Source organism: Ostrea edulis, chromosome 4 (assembly GCF_947568905.1).
Source record: "Ostrea edulis chromosome 4, xbOstEdul1.1, whole genome shotgun sequence".
Classification (NCBI taxonomy): Eukaryota; Metazoa; Mollusca; class Bivalvia; order Ostreida; family Ostreidae; genus Ostrea; species Ostrea edulis.
Genome location: NC_079167.1, coordinates 20,014,043 through 20,028,118, shown reverse-complemented (window position 1 = coordinate 20,028,118; position 14,076 = coordinate 20,014,043). Strand labels below are relative to the sequence as shown.

The 14,076-nt window shown below is 36.0% G+C and overlaps 1 protein-coding gene across 13 annotated transcripts in view; it reads right to left on the bottom strand.

Moving 5' to 3' along the window:
* LOC125668151 (V-type proton ATPase 116 kDa subunit a 1-like) overlaps positions 1-14,076 on the bottom strand; it is a 43,071-nt gene that overhangs the window by 9,986 nt on the left and 19,009 nt on the right. For 8 of the 13 annotated variants that reach the window (XM_056161282.1, XM_056161285.1, XM_056161283.1 and 5 more), the window contains exons 13-17: positions 12,145-12,244; positions 9,715-9,833; positions 7,384-7,535; positions 5,464-5,600; positions 4,178-4,282 (exon numbers count right to left, since the gene is read on the bottom strand). In XM_056161282.1, coding sequence (XP_056017257.1) covers positions 4,178-4,282; positions 5,464-5,600; positions 7,384-7,535; positions 9,715-9,833; positions 12,145-12,244 — 613 coding nt within the window. Of the gene's footprint in view, positions 1-3,216; positions 3,229-4,177; positions 4,283-5,463; positions 5,601-7,383; positions 7,536-9,714; positions 9,834-12,144; positions 12,245-14,076 lie in introns of all 13 variants that reach the window. The other 5 variants (XM_048901962.2, XM_048901964.2, XM_048901963.2 and 2 more) reach the window with 1 other exon arrangement.

Sequence of the window (14,076 nt, the reverse complement as noted above, 5' to 3'; positions counted from 1 at the left end):
CTGTTTTCACTAACTTTGTGATGCCAGCCAGATAATCTCAGTGAGATTCGTCGAGGCTCGATATTTGGATTGATGCTATATGAAGAGGCATCCAGTACAAATATCCAGCCTCGACATATTTCATTGAGATTACTATCTACCAGGACAAGAAAAAAAAAAGTCTGAACAGGAAGGAGCTCATAAATAAAAAGATTCAGAGTAATGATATTGAAGTTTTGATCTCTCTATTGTGCATGCTAAATCTTTATGTATTAATTATAATGATTATAAAAATTATGTTCTCTTAATTATAAAACAAATCATTTTCCCTTAATGACACTGGCTGATCACTAGCTGTGTCTAAACATGGAATTATCCAGGTTATATACATAATCATATGTGGCTGTACGTTTTTTGATATGTACCACTGCATACAGTGAAACTTCTACCCCAGCTTATTTTGCCCTGATGCAATGAAAATTTTTAACGCCTTTCTACCACGATTTAAAATTTGCCCCAAAAACATTTTTTTTTTAACTATGTTAGAGTAGTTGGTAATTAGAATTCACTAAATTTTGAATTTGCCTATGAATGATAAGAGTTAGGCAAAAATATAGCAAGGGTAAAATTTTTCCTGTATACAACATTTACACTCATTGGAACACAATGTGTAGTTTTAGGGAGGATATCTACTCCTACTGGGTTTTTCTTCTTCCTAAACACAATTTAAAGATTGAATCACTAAACTTGACTACCAATTTCCTATAACTAGATACACAAGATAAAAGCGTTTGGGTTAGGCATCTGAAAAAAAAAATACAGGTTGTGAATACAGGATCCCAGTTAAGTCACTGTTTGTTAGGAGTTTTTTCGTGCACAAACATAATCCAAAAACTTTAATACTGGCCTCGTCTCTGTAAAATGTAATACTATGTGGCCTGTAGCATCCAAAGCATAATATGCATATATACCTATATGTATCACCCTACTACAAGAAGTTAAAGCCTTGGTTAACGTCCCGGACTTATATACCTCGGAGTGGCACCAAGTCAACTGTATCTCGCCGAGAACCTCTAGCATGCTGGAGTATGTATCACCCATAAAAGGTGTATCAATGTAGTGGCCTACATGTTCTGTACCAATAACACTGCCCTGGAACCTTGTCCAGAGAATGTAGCTCACATGAAACATGATCGTATTTGTCACTTGTCACATGAACCATGCAAGTTCTGGTGCGACTTATAAATTTAGTGAGGGATGGACTGAGAAAAAGTCCGGGTAAAGGTTGCATTTAATGAGGAATGGACTGAGAAATAGTCCAGGTAGAGGTTGCATTTAATGAGGAATGGACTGAGAAATAGTCCAGTTAGAGGTTGCATTTCATGAGGAATGGACTGAGAAATAGTCCAGTTAGAGGTTGCATTTCATGAGGAATGGACTGAGAAATAGTCCAGTTAGAGCATTTAATGAGAAATGGACTGAGAAATAGTCTGGGTAGAGGTTGCATTTAATGAGGAATGGACTGAGAAATAGTCCAGTTAGAGGTTGCATTTAATGAGGAGTGGACTGAGAAATAGTCCAGGTAGAGGTTGCATTTAATGAGGAATGGACTGAGAAATAGTCCAGATAGAGGTTGCATTTAATGAGGAATGGACTGAGAAATAGTCCAGGTAGAGGTTGCATTTAATAAGGAATGGACTGAGAAATAGTCCAGTTAGAGGTTGCATTTAATGAGGAGTGGACTGAGAAATAGTCAGGGCAGAGGTTGCATTTAATGAGGAATGGACCCAGATGTAGTCCAGGTAGAGGTTGTATTCAATGAGGAATGGACTCTATAGCCTACGCCTGGATTAGAGCAGGAGCTCTCCCTTACTTCAACAAAGATAAAAATGTAGACATTAAGAAAGAGCAATGGCTCCACAGAGACTTATAGAAAGTGACACAGGTCCCAAATAGAGATATAGATCCCATAAAGAAATACAGGCCCAATAAAGAGAAATGGCCCATAAAGAGATATAGATCCTATAAAGAGATACAGGCCCCATAAAAAGATATAAATCCCATAAAGAGATGCAGGCACCATAGAGAGATATAGATCCCAAAAAGAGATGCAGGCCCCATAAAGAGATATAGATCCCATAAAGAGATATAGGGCCCACAAGAAAGATACAAGCCCCACATAAACAGAAAACCTCATAAAGGAAAGCAGACCCCATATAGAATCACACTAAGAGATTAAGGCCTCAGTGAAAGAAACGAGTCCCATAGATAGAGGCCCCATAGAGAAATCAAGGTTCCATAGAGAAATGCAGGTTCCATAGAGAAATACACGTCCCATAGAGAGATACAAGCCCCATAGAGAGAAACAGGCCCCATAGAGAGATACAAGCCTCAGAGATAGATACACACCCCATAAAGAGATACAAGCCCCATAGAGAGATACAAGTCCCATTGAAATACAACCCCCATAGATACAGGCCCTAAAGGGAGATACAGGCCCCATAGAAAGATGCATAGTATGTTAATGTCATCACCTCTATTTATAGACAGGTCACTCAGTAATGGTCATAAAGCATTATACATTGTGGGTGGGTCATTCAGTGATGTTCATAAAGCATTATACAATTTGGGGGTGATATGCTAAGGTTCAGTGACTCAACATATTTCATCTAGTTACAAATAACACCAAATATTTCAGAGCTGGATTTTTATTTTTCAATTCTAGCCAAGAGGGGAGAGGGATGTGTAAAATGTGAGACAGGAATAATTCTCAATCAATTCTGAACAAAGCAACAAATACAATGATACATGTACATTGGACTGATTCATAAAGCAAAGCTATAAGGTAAATGTACCAAATTTATTGATTTAAAAAAAAAATTCACTATCACTAAAGGTTTGAGTCAAGAGTTAGACATACTGGATCCCCCCTCTCATTTTACTGCCTATGTATATCTATAAGATATCACACTGCTGATTGCATTTTACTGCCTATGTATATCTATAAGATATCACACTGCTGATTGCAATGCATGCTGTGTTAATAAGAGCAAGCTTATTTATTGCTTTTTATTTACATTCCTAAAACAGTTTTATACTAAAATGATATAATAAAAATATCATTTACATAAATAAAATTAGTGTTAATTGTTGTAATGACAATTGATGCCCCCCTAGCCATAAAAAACAAAGAGACAAATGCAGAGTAATTACTAGCAGTATGCCAGCTATACTTACTTTTGCATCAGCCTGTACAAAGTCATACGATCAACATCAGACATAATCACATGATCAAACATAAATGAATGGATCACTTACATAGTTATTCTGCTTTTCACAAACACACAGATAACATCTGAATTTTAATGGGTCATTCTTACCTGACGTTTCCACTAGAGGTGTGTATTTTACTATAGAGAAGGCACTACATCCAGCCTAACTTCCACACAGGTGTGTATTTTACTATAAAGAAGGCATTACATCAAGCCTAACTTCGATGGCTCTTTCCATCTATGTACTTCATCATCACGCAACACATTTACATGCACTGACCATGTTATCATGCATATTACACATGCCGTGTACCATGTTTGAAAATGAACATCATTCATGTAATGGACAATAATTACATATATCATGTAAGTAGCAGACACGTAGCATCATCTTTTAAAGTGGGGTGGGGGTGGGGGCCGGAGAAGAAGCTGACTCCACAAATATCTTAAAAATTCTCAACAAGCAAAATTTTTTTTAAAATAACTTAAAGAAGTTCTTCTGCACAAACTTTAATATCCTAAATCATGGGAAGGGATGGGGGAGGGCAAGGGTGATCCTTCCTTCAGTGCACAGGTTCAATTCATTGGTTCAACAATATTTCCACTACTATTTACTACTACTATACAGAGGGGGGAGTGGGCTACAAGCCAATAAATAGCAATTTGTATGTTCAAAAACACAGTAATTAGTTGTACATAAAAGTAACAGATTAAGTACATTGTCAAAACACAGGGGGGGGGGGGGGGGGGGATGGGAGGGTGGTGGTGGTGGTGGGCTCTCTCCATTGCTACGTGCCCTGCCATAGACCTTCATCTTGTAGTATTAATTTAAAAATCTTCTGTTTTTGGTCCAAGTTTTATGTTCTGACTACTGATGCAGGGAGCTTATCTGACTCAGTGTTCCTTGTTACTATGGTGACACTGACCTTGACCCTTGAACTATGTCTGGCTTTTAGGATGAGGGGTTTCACCAGCAACATTACAGGGATCATCAATAACGCTGCCAGCACCATGCCTATCTGAATGGGTTGCTACAAAGAAAACACACAATGACTTCAGAAATGTTATGTACTATAAATGTACAGTCAAACCTCATTATCTCGAACTCGATGGGACCGAGAAAAAACTTTGAGATATCCAAGGATTCGATATATCAAGGGTTAAATATTTAAAGAATAAGTGGTTGGGATTTCTAAATCACTTCGACATATCCATGGTATTCGAGATATCAGTGTTCTAGACACCGAAGTTCAACTGTAATTGCATGACTTTAACAGAAATGTACAGTTCTTATTAAATGACTTGACAGAAATAACAAATTCTTGGTATTAGTTTTAAGTTCATTAAAAAAAACAAAAACAGGCACAGTGTCTCCACACCAAACTTAAAACAACACAAAACTAGATGTGTCTGCACGACATGAATGACCCCGCCTACAATAAAGTCAAATGTAGGAAATCCATCGATATATAGCATTGAATGTGGCATTCAGATTGTATGTTACATACATTTAGTACAATGAAGAACTCAATAACAATCCTTTATATGTTTTAACAGCCATAAAATAAATACATTCATTTTTCTAAGTTAGAGGGGCACAACTCCATCAAAATCAACGGACAGGAACAAAACTCAAACTTGATCTGTAACTTATCAATATACATCTGCATACAAAAAATCAGTTCAATATCTCAAGGCATTTAGAAAAAAAAAGTCCAGAAAACTGATCGCAGCAGTAATTTTTCTAAGCTAAAGGGGCAGAACTCCATCAAAAATCAACAAACTGGAACAAAACCCACACTCGATTTGTAACTCATCAATATAAATCTGTATCCAAAATTTCAGTTCAATATCTCAAGGCATTTAGAAAAAGAGTCTGGTTGTAACAGTAATTTTTCTAAGTTAAAGGGGCACAATTCCATAAAAAATCAACGAATCGCAACAAAACTCAAACACAATCTGTAACTCATCAATATACATCTGCATACAAAAAATCAATTCAATATCTCAAGGAGTTTAGAAAAAAAGTCTGGAAAACTGGGTGTTGCAAAAGGACGGAAAGATGGAAGGACAAACAAGGGTATAACTATACACCACGACCACTTTGTGGCAGGGGCATAAAAAAATTTGTATTACCATCCATTAAGATAAATGCCATTGCTTCTAAATCTCTGATTTACAGGTTTCATGAATTAGTGATGAGTAATTATACCTGGTACTCGTAGAACACGGTCTGGGATGTAGCATTGATGGACGTCGGTTCAATGCGAGAGCAGGCGTAAAGATCACCAGTGAAATTAGCTGGTCTGTCACGAGGTGTGTAGGATAGCAGAAACATGTTGATAAACTCTACAAAACAGAGGGGCCATAGTAAACTGACAAGTCAAACAGTGGGGTCAATGGTAAACTAACGAGTCAAACAGTGGGGTTGTGGAAAGTTACTAACAAAACAGAGGGTCAATACAAACTATCAAGTCAAACAGTGGGGTTGTGGAAAGTTACTAACAAAACAGAGGGTCAATGGTAAACTAACAAGTCAAACAGTGGGGTTGTGGAAAGTTACTAACAAAACAGAGGGTCAATACAAACTATCAAGTCAAACAGTGGGGTTGTGGAAAGTTACTAACAAAACAGAGGGTCAATACAAACTATCAAGTCAAACAGTGGGGTTGTGAAAAGTTACTAACAAAACAGAGGGTCAATACAAACTATCAAGTCAAACAGTGGGGTTGTGGAAAGTTACTAACAAAATAGAGGGTCAATACAAACTATCAAGTCAAACAGTGGGGTTGTGAAAAGTTACTAACAAAACAGAGGGTCAATGGTAAACTAACAAGTCAAACAGTGGGGTTGTGGAAAGTTACTAACAAAACAGAGGGTCAATACAAACTATCAAGTCAAACAGTGGGGTTGTGGAAAGTTACTAACAAAACAGAGGGTCAATACAAACTATCAAGTCAAACAGTGGGGTTGTGAAAAGTTACTAACAAAACAGAGGGTCAATACAAACTATCAAGTCAAACAGTGGGGTTGTGGAAAGTTACTAACAAAATAGAGGGTCAATACAAACTATCAAGTCAAACAGTGGGGTTGTGAAAAGTTACTAACAAAATAGAGGGTCAATACAAACTATCAAGTCAAACAGTGGGGTCGTGGAAAGTTACTAACAAAACAGAGGGTCAATACAAACTATCAAGTCAAACAGTGGGGTTGTGGAAAGTTACTAACAAAACAGAGGGTCAATACAAACTATCAAGTCAAACAGTGGGGTTGTGAAAAGTTACTAACAAAACAGAGGGTCAATACAAACTATCAAGTCAAACAGTGGGGTTGTGGAAAGTTACTGAATTTGGTGTCTTTGGTACTGATTCACCATCAATTAATGTTAAACATGCAAGTTGTTTTCATCAACAATAACTGTCAGAGGAACAATTCAATATTGTAACTTACAGAAAATTAGCTGAAGGATAACTTAAAGTAATGTATAGATTATCAGCTATAATTTGATATAATCTATGGATAATCAGGTGGTGAATAATTTGATGATGTAACTTACGGATAATCAGGTGATGGATAATTTGATGATGTAACTTACGGATAATCAGGTGGTGGATAATTTGATGATGTAACTTAGGGATAATCAGGTGGTGGATAATTTGATGATGTAACTTACAGATAATCAGGTGACATATAATTTGATGATGTAACTTAGGGATAATCAGGTGATGGATAATTTGATGATGTAACTTATGGATAATCAGGTGATGGATAATTTAATGATGTAACTTACGAATAATCAGGTGATAGATAATTTTATAATGAAACTTACGGATAATCAGGTGATGGATAATTTGTTGTAAATTATGGATAATCAGGTGGTGGATAATTTAATGTAAATTACGGATAATCAGGCGATGGATAATCTAATGTTGTAACTTATGGATAATCAGATAATGGATAATTAGATGATGTAACTTATGGATAATCAGGTGATGGATAATTTGTTGTAAATTATGGATAATCAGGTGGTGGATAATTTAATATTGTAATTAATGGATAATCAGGTGATGGATAATATGATGATGTAACTTACGGATAATCAGATGATGGATAATTTAATGCTGTAACTTACGGATAATCAGCTGAGGAGCATACTGTGTACAATCAGCATTGAAGGCAATCCACTTGTAGACAACAACAGCCACCAGGTAACCAAACAGACACACGAGAAAGATCAACTGGGGAATGAACTCACAGAAGATGTTCAGGGGGCGACGGAAATACCTGTAGAATGAACACGTCACACTGGCTGTAAGAAGAGCCACATATTTTTTGTCGTCTAAAAACTTGTCAACTCAGGTAACACTCGAATCAGCAATTCTCTGGAGAAAGTGATTAAATGAGAGATATCTAAACTTGTTCAATTCTTATCAAAATATTGCCGAATCAGCAATTCTCTGGAGAATTTCATTGAGAGAAAGTGACAAAATGAGAGATATCTAAACTTGTTCAATTCTTATCAAAATATTGCCGATTCTTTTCACTGAAGCCTAAGGGAGCTTATTTCTTTGCAAATAAAAGAGAAGCAATATCTAACAAAACATTTAAGTATAGCGTACATGTAAATCAATGCAAAAAGCATCTTTTAAATGGCATGAAAAATGGTATAGGTGTCTACAGAAAACACCTTCTGAGGTATAAGGGTTAACAGCCTTGCTTTTCCTGCAGATTTTAACAGCCTTGCTTTTCCTGCAGATTTTAACAGCCTTGCTTTTCCTGCAGATTTTTAAAGAGGATTTAATTTTGGCATTATCAGCGACAAAGCAAAGATTGCTAAAATTGACTATAGCTAATATTTATTCCATATCGGAGGTAGCAGCTATCTGTTTTGGAATGATAAAGTCGCTAAAAGTAGCTCTTGCTAAACATATTTACCCATAATTCATGGAAAAAGTGTCTCGCTAAAAATACCACTTAAACAGTATTAAGTAGCTATGATACCAGAGTCATAACTCATACATTTTCCACAGTGTGACAAATGGACAGATACGGGCAGGTTAATGAGAGAATAATAGTGTGACAAATGGACAGATACGGGCAGGTTAATGAGAGAGTAATAGTGAGATAGATGGACAGATACGGGCAGGCTAATGAGAGAGTAATAGTGTGATAGATGGACAGATATGGGCAGGTAATGAGAGAGTAATAGTGAGATAGATGGACAGATACGGACAGGCTAATGAGAGAGTAATAGTGAGATAGATGGACAGATATGGGCAGGCTAATGAGAGAGTAATAGTGTGACAGATGGACAGATATGGGCAGGCTAATGAGAGAGTAATAGTGTGATAGATGGACAGATATGGGCAGGTAATGAGAGAGTAATAGTGTGACAGATGGACAGATATGGGCAGGCTAATGAGAGAGTAATAGTGTGACAGATGGACAGATACGGGCAGGCTGATGAGAGAGTAATAGTGTGATAGATGGACAGATACGGGCAGGCTAATGAGAGAGTAATAGTGTGACAGATGGACAGATATGGGCAGGCTAATGAGAGAGTAATAGTGTGATAGATGGACAGATACGGACAGGCTAATGAGAGAGTAATAGTGTGATAATTGGACAGATACGGGCAGGTTAATGAGAGAGTAATAGTGTGACAGATGGACAGATATGGGCAGGCTAATGAGAGAGTAATAGTGTGACAGATGGACAGATACGGGCAGGCTGATGAGAGAGTAATAGTGTGACAGATGGACAGATACGGACAGGCTAATGAGAGAGTAATAGTGTGATAGATGGACAGATATGGGCAGGCTAATGAGAGAGTAATAGTGTGATAGATGGACAGATACGGGCAGGCTAATGAGAGAGTAATAGTGTGACAGATGGACAGATACGGGCAGGTTAATGAGAGAGTAATAGTGAGATAGATGGACAGATACGGGCAGGCTAATGACAGAGTAATAGTGTGATAGATGGACAGATACGGGCAGGCTAATGAGAGAGTAATAGTGTGATAGATGGACAGATATGGGCAGGTAATGAGAGAGTAATAGTGTGATAGATGGACAGATACGGACAGGCTAATGAGAGAGTAATAGTGAGATAGATGGACAGATATGGGCAGGCTAATGAGAGAGTAATAGTGTGACAGATGGACAGATACGGGCAGGTTAATGAGAGAGTAATAGTGAGATAGATGGACAGATACGGGCAGGTTAATGACAGAGTAATAGTGAGATAGATGGACAGATACGGGCAGGTTAATGACAGAGTAATAGTTGACAGATGGACAGATAGATGGATAGATAGATGGACAGATATGGGCAGGCTAATGACTCAGGAATCCCTAAGTGACCCTAGTTTTCACAAGCAGTAAGATAAATCCCTTTCTACAAGAATTACAGAAGGACACAAAAGAAACACTTTCAAGAGGATGACAAATCTGAAAACTTACGCATGATTCACAAAACTCAGTAGTACACCAAGCAACATCTGGGAAACTCCGAAAATGACAGAAAGCTTCATCTTGAGAGAGTTGTTGAAGGTAATCTTGTTCAAACTCGCTTGCCAGATCTAGAAATATTTAAAAAAAACATGATTAATATATTAAAAGACTAGATGGCCTACACCACTCCATGTTAATACGATAGACATTTACTGTAGCTTGACTCCATCACTTCGACTTCGTATGTTTTTCTAATGATGAATTCTTACATTTGACACAAGCAACTTTATTGTCATTTACAGGACCCTTATGGAAGTCAGGGACCCGTTTTTCAGAGAATTTTTTTTAATGAATTTTACACTGACCCTCTTATAAGTCGTACTGAATTCTTTATCAGATTTTCTGTCAACTCTTATTTTCTAACAAGCGTTATTTTACTTTGATGTATATATTTTCTGAACAAGGGTCACTTAGGGATTCCTGAGTCATTAGCCTGCCCGTATCTGTTCATCTTTATTACCGATAACTCCATGTGCACTTAATGAAGAAGGAAATAATTTTAAAGAGGTTTTTTTTGTTTATTTTTTACCCCATTAAAGGGACTGGTTCACGATTTTTGATGAAAATATTTTTCATTTTTGATGTTAAACATTAAAAATATAACTCATTTAATGTTGACAGCCAAAATTTTGACCTTCTGAATGCAAGTATGAAAGCAATATTTTAGCCTTAAATCTGTGTTATGTAAACAAAGACTCGAGTCTTTTAATGTAAACAAACAAACAAGTGAAACATTGATTTTGTAATATAATTCATCTTAATTTTCCATAATCACAAATTTTAACTTTTAGTTGACACATTTTACCCCTAAAATGCTTGAAATGTGAAAGATATAATAAACTTAGATCGATATCCATTTCTTTTGAAAATTTCGTAAACAATAGCATACCGCAATCTTTGTTTACAAAACAAATAATAAACTCTCTAAAATGTGCTTCTGTGATGATTTTCAATTGAAATCTTTCAAACACATTAGTCAGTAGATTTTGATCATTAAATGTGAAAAACAAAATTTTGGGTAAAATCGTGAATCAGTCCCTTTAAAGTAATTCCACCCTCATGTGACGTCATAAGATTTTGCAAAATCAATGATTTATTTAGATTTATGTATGATAGTAACATATAGTTTTTGGAGTCCTTTCCGATAGTTGTTGTAAAAAAACTTGTTAAATATGAAATACTTCAAAAGCCTTAGTAATATATGAATAATAAAGGATATGTTTTAAAAATATTGAATCCAAGAGAAATAACCCTGTTTTCATTGATTTCTTTATCAAGCCCATTACGCGATAGATTTCCTTTATTCTTAACATGTATTTTGTATATGTTTGTAAAGAAAATTTCATGCTATTTCAGCTTTCTAACCAGTTTTTGTGAAATTTTGATAGCACTGTTTAAGGAAAATTTCAATTTTCTGATGTTGATATACGCTTCTGTTTTATTATGTATGTATTGCATCTTAAAAAGCATGATGACCTACATTTTTATTTGACAGTTTATCAGTTTTAAATCTAATAAATGGAAATAAATACACTTTCTATACTTTTATCAGATTATAATGCAAGTAAGGAGTTACCTAACATTGGATATCTGAAATAGAAATTTAGTTACAAGAAGCTCACTGCCCAGGCTATTTAATATTTGGGAGTGCTCACACTCTGGTAAAGAATGGTCAAATAAATGTATAATTAATTAATCTTGCTTAATTATACTATATAACGGGAATCCATCTCACTGAGGGTGCCCCTTATTTGACAAGGACCATACTGCAGTCTGTGTTTGTTTGTTTATTTACACACGCCCCTATCTAAAAAAATGATTATTACAGGTAAATGAAAGAAAACACATTCACACTTAGTCTACCGATGTTAATACACGTGTATGTAGTGAATCTCTCGTGCACTGGCTCCATATGCTACCAGGCTAATCGGGCTCATTCTTAGTAAAATGTTTCCATCACAACAGCTTATGTTAACTTTAATTGACACATAAAAACAATGAATAAAGATATTTTCACTTATAGTGATAAGAACTCGGGGTTGTTATTTTGATATTTAAACATTCGCTCACGGTGATTTACTGACATTAACGCATTAAAAATGCCTCAAATGTCAACAATTTGCAAGTTGAGTGGCAGGAAAAAAATTCTGGTTGTAGTATGCGTGTACAAGTTAGACTTCAGAGTCAAAAATATACTCCCAAAATTGACTTGTATGCAAGTATATACAGTATTTAAGTTTGATGCTTCTTCAAAATTTTAACCCTGACCAGATCCAGTAAATTTTTATATAATGCTAAGTGCTCTGTGACACACACTTGGCTAAATAACATGTATTGTTTTAAACATACATATACATGTAAAAGGAGTTCTAAACTTACAGGATCAATTCCAAAAGGATATGGACCGGTGGTGTTGTCAAAGTGCTCCTGGGGGTTCAGAACCCGACTAGAATATCCCTCCTTCTGCAGGGTTTTAAAACTGTAAAACAGGCATAAAAACTGACTATGACTCATCTTACTGACCAGCGGTCAAGTACTGGACTTAAGAACTATGCAAGCTAACTCTAGATTGCCGCCTACATTTTCGACTTGTATATTTTTAAAAAATTTGCAATTTTGTTAATGATAGTTTTTCAAATGCAAAATAGAATCCATTAGTAATTGATTATTAACTTTAATACCAATGTTAATTGATTAATTGCCCTTAAGTTCAACTCCTTTTGATTAGGGGTTAGAAAAAGATGTTCCTTGAAATGTCATATATTTTAAAATGCTTATTAATATCGATAAATAACCATTTAATTTGTCAATCTGCTGAATGGCAATTTATAATACCTGCAAAAAGGAATTTGTGTTTTGGGGGGGGGGAGATGTTTTAAAAATATTTTCCGTTTTCCATTGAAACCCACAGTGAAATATGCGATTTTAACCCCAAATTATAGAATTATCTCTCTTTGTTTTTTCAAATAAATCAATTTTTATGAAAATTCATATAAATATCTATATTGAAATAAAAAAATCATTTGAAAATGATAACTTTTAAAAATTGACCTTAAGGTAGGTGGTGAAACAATACCAACATTCACAGTTCTTTACAGTTAATACACAAATATCATCATAAACAGCTGTACATGTACATTTATATCATTCAGCGACATCGATCTTATCAAGTCATTCACAATACTAAATCCATTATTATTAACTACAAAATAGGATTAATGTCATCCACTAGGCAAACTCAAACATGAATATCTTCAAAACATTAAGGATTGCCGATCTCAAAGTAATATTCCTACACCTGGACTCTTCCAAGTTTCACAACTCTTGACATACAGTGAGGGAGTCCTAAAATCATGTCAGGACCTCATGAATTGCCTGATTGATCCCCATATCATGTCAGGACCTCATGAATCGCCTGATTGATCACCGCATTATGTCAGGACCTCATGAATCGCTTGGTTGATCCCCGCATCATGTCAGGACCTCATGAATCGCCTGATTGATCCCCGCATTATGTCAGGACCTCATGAATCCCTTGGTTGATCCCCACATCATGTCAGGACCTCATGAATTGCCCCATTGATCCCCACATCATGTCAGGATCTCATAAACTGCCTGATTGATCCCTGCATTATGTCAGGACCTCATGAATCACTTGGTTGATCCCCACATCATGTCAGGACCTCATGAATCGCCCCATTGATCCCCACATCATGTCAGAACCTCATGAATTGCCTGATTGATCCCCACATGTCAGGACCTCATGAATTGCCTGATTGATCCCCACATCATGTCAGGACCTCATGAATCGCCCGGTTGATCCCGAAACTCAATAGAACATAAGGAGTCTGCATGTGATGCATTTGGAATTTCATTAGCATTTGAAAATCATTTCTATTGTCCAGTTCCTAACTTGCTATAAGTTTAAACTGATATTTTGACCCCAAAATTAATCATACATTGCTCATCTGATGGGAGTCTGTGTGTGAATCCTCACCATTCTTGGTTTAACGGTATTCAAAATGAGTCAAAAATCTATATTTGTATGCCTGAGTCCTGTGAGCACTTCAACATTCAATTTAGAAACTAGTGAGTAAATTTTCATGACTTTGAGTGTAAAATGAATTCAACAAATTAGGAAACCACATTCTTATGATAAGACCTTAAGAGTTTGACCTTTTGACCCCTAAAGTAATAGGACATAGCCTTTTTTTCTTGAGAAATCCATATGTGAAGTCACTTGATTCCAGGTGGAAATAGAATCAGAGTCTGGAAATTCATTCTGTCTACAGACAGCTAGACAGACTGATT